At 41.9% G+C, this 8,312-nt stretch overlaps 1 protein-coding gene across 1 annotated transcript; it reads left to right on the top strand.

Annotated features, from left to right (window-relative positions):
- Positions 1-73: 73 nt before the first annotated feature.
- On the top strand, positions 74-7,860 carry LOC104535785 (chromosome unknown open reading frame, human C5orf49; the record flags this gene model as incomplete). The annotated part of the gene is made up of 3 exons (XM_010184013.1): positions 74-177; positions 3,859-3,975; positions 7,681-7,860. Coding segments are annotated over 3 exons (401 nt in total), but the record flags the coding sequence as incomplete, so codon positions are not given.
- Positions 7,861-8,312: the final 452 nt, after the last annotated feature.

Genomic DNA, 8,312 nt, shown 5'->3' with positions numbered 1-8,312 from the left:
CCCCCGTTCGCCCCGGGGGCTCCGGCCGCAGGAGGGTCGGGCTGGGCAGAGGAGGCACTCGGTATTCCGGCAGGAAGTGGGCGAGGGCCTCCCCTTTCCTCTCTCTCTGCCTTCAGCCTCATCCCGACCAGACGGGAAGGGCCTCCGGAGCTCAGCTATTTCCACCGGGAGGCCAAGGTGAGGGGGAGAAGGGAGCGAGGCGGGGGAGAGCAGGGGAGCCTCGCAGGGCCCGGCAGGGCTGGAGGGACAAGCCTTCCCCTCGAGTTTCAGCACAGCGTAAGGACGTTGTAGTCGGTCCTTCTGCAAGGGCTTGGCCCTCGTCGTGAGGGACATTCTCAGGAAGGTGTCTAAAAAACAATTTCCATTAGTATTTCAAAGGGCAGCAGAAATGCTGTGTGTCAGTCGCTAGCTTGGCTATCTGATGCCTAAACAGCAGTTTTTATCTTCAGAGGCCTTTGCAAAGTGCAACAGGTGTTTGCTACCAGTGGATAGAAAATGAGGGTGATGTCTTTCCCTGGATGGGGTGAGAAGGCAGAGTAGTTTGCCAAGGAGTAAGGACCAAGAGGCTACATGCTATCACCTAAATGGGGGAGCACTAGGAAAGGCATCATCTGTGACTAGGGTTGGATGCAGCACCTGTGGTTTTTTTGGTAATGCACATCCTCAGGGACCCTTTAATAAGAAACTGCTCCATTTTTTAGTCGAGGAAAAAGATTTTCAATGTGCATACCATAAATTTTCCATATGCTCAGCTTTAATAAAGAAAATCAAGAGAGCTATTCAAAACAGTATCATCAACATATGCCTTGATAACTGAATGCTTCTGAAGGTGTTAAGGACACTTAACCTTCAGCCTCACCCCTCACTCTGCTGCATTATATCACCCTTCTTCCTCATTCTCTCTGTCCTCATATTTAAAATCAGAAATACAATCTTACACCTCAGCTGGGCTATACTTCCTGGGTAAAAAAGCCTTTCTCTCTGAAAAGGGTCATGTGAGACACTGAACTTAATGGCTTTTTGCTCCCTGCCAACAAAAAACCCCACATTTAAAAGTTCTGAAATGTCTATTATTGTATCAATCTAATATAGCAATACTATGGCAACTTACTTATTTTTAACAATAAATACACCCCGTGAATCCCCTCTTCCCCCTAGTGACAGGCTACCGAATGGGCAGAGCACTGGGCAGTGTCAACTGGTGACCTGTGAGAGTTTGCAGGTGGCACAGCCCTAGCACTCAGCCTGGCTGCACAGCACAGCGCTGGGCATTGAAGGGACCGCAAACCCCATTCCCACCACTGACAGGATGGCCCTGCTAAAAGAGAGGGAGATCTGTAATTTCAGACTCCTTCCTGTTGATTTCAGCATTGCCCTGGGAAAGTGCTCTGAGCCAAAGGGTGCAGTTAGTGCCATGCTTAACAAAACACAGTAGGGAGAGCATGACAAGAGTAAGGCTAAGGCAGGTCAGAGGGCACTTGGGGCTGGTGGAGCTGGCAGTCTGTCTAATCTACACAGAATTAGCAGCCATATGGTGCAGCTTTTGCTTACAGTATAAAGTTTGCTTTCACACTCCTGATGATCTGGTTTGTGGAAAATACTGCTCCAGTGGCATGAAAACAGAAAGTTTTCTGTTTCAGCTGATTAATAAGTTGGTGGTTTTTTTCACAGCACAGGCCTTGGCCATAGGGGAAGACACAGATTCAACCTGTTCTTCTGCACAATTAAGGAATTAGATCATGTAACATTTTTTATTTATACAGGAAAAGGAATTTAATTCCTCTTTGCAGCTTAAATACCTAAAACCAACTGTGTGTCAGAGACTGAGGCAGAGAGAAATAGAGGAAGATACGCTCAGCACTTGGCCAAAAGCCAGAAATTCTTGCCTCTTAATCCCTTGGCTGGCAGTTGCTCCCTCTATTACTTTACATAAGTTACTGTAGCCAGTTTGCATGGTATTTCCTCTACTGTGACATGGAAAAAGCTATTACCTGTTCTATGTGTGTCTGGAATATTAATGAATGTTTACAAAGTGCTCAGCTTTAGTAGCAATACACAGAGGATGCCCACCGTGAGTGCAAATTTCTTGTCTGCTCTGCGTGATTCGCTTGCTCTGACGGGTTTAAGAAACAGCTCCCCACCACCACCGCTCAGGCCAACTAAGTCAGCGTTTAATAACAAAGAGAAACAACAGCAAAAATTCATCAGTATATTCAGCACTGAAGTGTTGCCTCCACACATCTGGCAGAAGATCTTAAACAGATCATCTGGGACAGGGCTAGTTTTTAACATGACAGGCTGGCTACCTAGCTGCAAGATCCAGAAAAATGAATGATCTGCACTGTCACAGGTAACAAGTAATGGACAAATAATGCCACATGAATAAAAACAAAGGAGCAAATAACATTACCGGTGGAGGACACAAATTAGATGCCTATTAAAATTCTGAACTAAACTGGTGGCGTGGGGTGGAAAGAAGCAGCAGGGAAGCACAGAAATAATAATAATAATAACAACAATAAAACAACAACATTGACATTGACAATAATAAATATAATAATGATGATGATGATGATGATAATTAATAATAATAATAATAATAGTAATAATAATAGTAATAATAATAGAGGTAACAAATCAAATGCAGGATGTTCTTGAATGTGCCTGAAATTCTATGAGGCTTGATGATTTCTGAGAAATGAAGGGATGGATAAATTAAATATCAAATCACGTCTCCTCTTGGCAGAACCAAGCAATGGAGATACTCCAAAAGAAGCCTGTGAATACAGCAGTGCCTCATTAGCGGTCTTAACTATGGTTTCCTTTTAATGGAACCATTGTAGCCATCTTGACCTGCCCTGAATTTACTATTTTTGGAGAATAGCATTGTAAATCATAAGACTTAAAATACAAGAGTTTTTCAAAGGCTAAATTTGGTACACTATAAAATTAGAGGTTTAAAAAAAAAGCTCAACAAAATGCACAATTTTTCAGATTTGCAGTCAGACATGCACAAAACCAGTGATCAATTGACATGTTTACCAGAACATAGAGCTTATAGTGAAGTTCATTAACAACTGATAGCATATTTCAACAGAGGATTTTTCTTTTCTTTCCTTGAAAACATTTTTTATTTTGAAATTAATTTGATTCTATTGATGAAAACTTCTCAGCTGGATTTCACAAATGCATTTGTTAGCAGATCAGATCTTCAATGTTGCTTATTTGGATGCAACTATGACAACAGGTATCATAAATTACATAACATTTTGGCTTGGGGTGTGCTGTACTTTCGTATGTGACAGATACGTGCATGCTGCCGGATCAAGGACTACCACTGTGGCATGTTTCTGAACTCTTCTCAATTCCACTTTAATCGAAATTAAATGGTGATTCCACTGCAGGATACCTTTGTCTTTTTCATTCCAAATGAATTCTGAAACTATCTGCTTTCCTTTTACATTACAGTGCCAGATCATCTGACAAATTTATGATCTTAAGGAGAATATAAATTATAGAAAAGTAAAACCAACAGACAAACAGAGCAGTTAAATTTCGAAAAGTTACAACAGATTACAAGGAAAAAATGAGATAAATTGCCACAAGGGAAATTTCAGAGCTGAACGGACTTTAAAAAGATACCACATGTCATTAGGTGTTTTTATTGCAGACTATTCCAAAGGAGTGACCCAAATTTGCTAATGGTAGCTCAGTAATATTACAGCTGCCATCATCTAATGCTATATGTGCAGTTATTAATTATTAAGTGTTATTAAGTATTGATTCAACTACATATATTCTGTAACCTGTAAAGTTAACCAATACTGTGAATTAACCATTTTTCCCCTTTTTCTCAAGGTAGGACATGTTTCTGTTTATGATTCCATTTTTAAGAGGCAAGAGGATTACAACAAACATCTTCACCGATCTGACAGACAACATGCAAAGAGTCGTGGTCTTAACATTAATGAGGAGGTAACCCTTTGATAATTTCATAATTATATTTGTTAAAGGCATATTGTACTTTCTGACATGGCTGGAGACTATAGTCATCGTTTTACCCTTTATAATGTAGCCTATGTGATATCAAAGGAAGCAGGAGAACATCATCGTCCTCAGCCTGGAAGTGTAGGAAAAAGCATTAGCCAGTGAAGACACCTGAGTTAGCTCCTACTCTTTGACATCCTGTAGTTTTCCAGGTGACAAGCCATATGCAAATTAAATCATGGGGGAAGAGCTACATGAGGCAAGGCGAACCCTCTGTTACAGAGCTTCAGGGTCACTGAGAGCAACTTCTCAACTGTCTGTGCCCCTTGAGAGTTGCAGTTCAGGTGGTCCTGCAGCTATTTCTGTGATGCTTGAAAACTCTTCTTCCTGAGAGGACTGGATTCAGGGGTCCCTACTCAACCACTGCCCTCTGACATCCACCCAGCCTATGCCAGCTGAGAGAGCCCAGGTCTCTGAAGCTGATGAGTTTGTTGCGCAAACTTACACCAGATTGCTCTGCAGGAAGGCAATTCATAGGGAGCTACTGCAAAGAAGGGGTCAATCAGAAGACCACGGACATGCCTGGAGAAGACTGGGTAAAGCATTCAAGACCAGTAAAATCTGGCAGCCTGATAGCTAAGGAAGTATGCAGCCATGTTGCTAAACTGCTGCCTTGAAAACAGAAATATTAAAATATATATACATATATATATAAAAATGTATTTTTCCATGCAGCATCTGAATAATATACATACACAAGTGTGTATATATGTATGTATTTATATTTATATCTCTATACACATACATACAGAGAAGCAGAGGCTGTTAAAAGCCAAATGAAGTGCAAACTCTGTGTGTTAATGGCCTCAAAATCCTGATGGGTTCATGGGATGTGAAGAGGTGGGTAGACTAAGAATGCCTGCTTGTGTTGGTGGTTATATATGATAGAGATGGAAGAAGGAAGACAGAGACAAAAGTTAAAATTACTGGAATTGCTGTGTAATAAAACTTGAGATTTTGGGACAAAGGCCACTGCTTGTGATTCCTCTCACTAGCAGCTGTGTTTGCCAGACATTTCAGTGCACAGCCATAATGCCCTTCAACTCTTGTCACACAGGGCAGGGAGTGTTAGGTGCTCCCAAATGAATCCCAGGAGTGCACATGACCATCATGTCACCTTCTCATACCCGGTAACTCAACTGCAAATGTGTGAGGCCAAAAGCCATGTAAATGGCTACTCCAATTAAAAATGAGCCTTTTTATTGAAACAAAACAAAGCCAACCCTGCTCCCTCAATATCAAGCCCAACCTCCAGCTGGGAAATTTGTGTAGAAACACTTATAGTTAAGGTTTGTTGTATCAACAAAACTCACTGTTCTACCAGTTCGCCTCCTAAAGCAAACACGTATGGGCCAGTGCACACAAGGGACTCTGCCTGAACAGGTGTCCCTTAATCCAGCCCTTTAATTAGCATGGAGACACATCAAACCCACAGCTGTCAAATGTTACAACATGATCCTCCCGCACTTGATGACACCCAACACTGGACATAGCCATAACCATGTGCAGGTCACATACTCAACTCCTGCTCTTTAATTAATAACAACAACAACAACAACAACATAAAACATAAAACATAATAAAAGACCACAATTGACAACTTTTTAGTGCAACTCTGAAAGGAGAGAGGCTGAATCCACCACAGTAGTCTCCTTTTCTTGAAGTGGGAAAAGCCCAAACCACTGCCAGTGAGCCTTTCATTTCCTGCAGAGAGCCTGGGTGCACCCAGGGAATCCAGCAGCACAGTCACAGATCCTCAGTGTAGCTCCACGCAGCACAGTGGCTGCAGCGGAGCATTTGCACGAGGCTGCCGTTGCTGATCACAAGTGTTGAGAGAGCTGGAATTACCGGCTGCGAAGGCGTGCAGTGGCAGTGGGATGCTTCCCAGCCAACTGTTGGAAAATCGGAAATCTGCTGAATGCCGAACCTGCAAAGATGAAATGCCACTGAGTGCAGGCAGTGCTGTGCTACCGAGGATGTTGCAGACTGAATCTTAGTTACTTAAAGGGTACACAGACTATCAGAATTACTGCTGCCCATCGTTGGCACTGCAAACCCTGTATCACTAGCAAAGCTTTTCTTGCGGTACAAAAATTCTGTCATTTCTCCTTTTTGAACATTTATCCACAACCGGAGGTGGGGAGAAAACAATCTTTTTTTTTTTTGCCTACCACTCTTCTTGCCTTGAGTTTTGTTCTGGTGGGGTTATAAGTTGGTGTACTGAATAGCTTTTAATGGGCAAGGTAGGCAGGAAGGGTAGGGGGAAGAGTTGGAGGATGAACGGTTGTTTTGGAGTAGGCTATTCTGGTTCTTTTTAGTTCTGTTTTGTTTTTTTGTCTTGGTTTGGTTTGGGTTTTGGTTTTGGGGTTTTTTTTGTGGGTTTTTTTTTGGTGGTTGTTGTTGTTTGTTTTGGTTTGGGGTTTTTTTGGTTTTTTTTAATAAAGAGGTTTGCAGCATCTTCCCAAGAATCTTAGGTCTACTTTTGTCCACAAGTCTGGAAATGTCTCACGTCTGTCTGCCTTGTTATGTGACCCCTTGGATCTGTGCTCCCATCTGCATCCTCACAAGAAATGCAGGGGCTCATGTGCTTCATGGGTCCATCATAAGTGCCAGTATGGCCCAGACTTACATCTGTTGTAGCAAAGAAGTCACTTGTTGGCACCTGAGCTGTGGTGTGGCATGTGAATTTTGATTCTCCTTGTAGATATTATTTATACTGTAAGAGTAGGTAAACACATTGGGGACCAAGACTTACTGTGCTAGCCAGTGAGCAAACACACAAGCAGCCTGATAAATCTGAGACCTTTGGCTAGAGAAAGAAAAACAAACAAATCCTGTCTTTCCCTTCTGACTCCAGAGCTCCCCATTGCTGTTGCACAGGAAGGAACCGCAGATTGCGGATACTGATTGCACAGCCACTTAAAGTGCAGTTTACTAAGAACAGCCTTAAAATAATCTTTTCTTGCTCAGGTTGTTTTTCACCAAGTCCACTTTCCATCACTGCAGAGCAGTTATTTCTGTAATCTTACAGCTACAACCATTTTTTGTAAACCCTTTCATTGTGCAAAAATACAGTAGCATATGCTTTTATGTCCTCCAGGGAAAGCTTGCATGGACAAGTGGTTGCTCAGGGTTTTTCTTTAGGCTTTGGTATTTTTCATGCAGGGGTTTTACTGAATTGTGTAAGCAGGGTAAGTGAGGGGATGCAAATTAAATCTCCCATTTCTCAAATTAATTATGCAAGTCAGTGCACAAGAAAAATAAGAATGAAAATAAAATCTGTGCCTCTTTCCAGTATCATGGCATTTAGTTTGCCAGTAATCACAAGGTAATAGTGTGTGTGGGGGGGGGTGTGTGAAAATTATCGGTCCACAGTAACTCATGGCACAGCTCCATATCTTATCATCTTGTCATCTAGTGATAGATTCATGGTTTATTAATATACATAAAAAACTAGGTCATGGATGAAACAGTAAGAGTGCAGACCACTGCTAAATAAATATACATCCATACAGCAGATGCTGTACAGTCATGTCTGTTATTTTGCCCCTGGTTACGGTGCATTTAGCAGTAGATAACTGCCAAGTACCCGCTCTGTGATTTTCTTACAAGGAGAATTTTATATTTTCACAGGAAATGGCAAGACCTGTTGCTGTTTTGTCATCTTCAGAGTATGGGAGACGTGTAAATAAGCCCATAGAGCAGCCGATCAGAGATTATGGAAGGATTAATCGCATGAAGGCAGAATTCTATAGCAAAAATGGCATCACCTGCTTATCAGAAAAACCTTCTCCAAGCCTGGATCCATGCTAAATCTCTTGTACCTGTCGCTGCCAGCAACATTCACATGGAATAAAACCCACCTTGCATCAAAAAGCAATATGGTGCTTTTGCCTTTTCCTTTACATTTCTGTTAATGAGAATGACTTGGATTAAAAATAGGATGAAATAGCAGCTGTACTTTTTCCTTCATGCTTCTTGAAGTGCATGTCTTCTCCTTACAGTCTCATATAAATCTCACGAAGAGAATCAACAAAAGCTGAACATTTTAGGTAGCGAACCTGGAAATGAGACCTGTTGGGTCAACAGGTGTCTCTCTGCTATTTTAGGCAGTGCTTCTACATGACTATTCACATTTAAGCGAGCTTGCTCCTCAGGGTATCAGTGGTCACTGACTTCTTAATCCTTACAGTATTGCTACAAAATTGCTAGGTGTCGTTTTATCTGCGCAACAGCTGAAACTGGGGTTCAAGTCAGATTTTCCA

The sequence above is a fragment of the Mesitornis unicolor genome, unplaced genomic scaffold, assembly GCF_000695765.1.
Source record: "Mesitornis unicolor isolate BGI_N332 unplaced genomic scaffold, ASM69576v1 scaffold54404, whole genome shotgun sequence".
NCBI lineage: Eukaryota > Metazoa > Chordata > Aves > Mesitornithiformes > Mesitornithidae > Mesitornis > Mesitornis unicolor.
The sequence above is the reverse complement of the archived record's forward strand: the minus strand, read 5'-3'. Positions and strand labels throughout refer to the sequence as shown.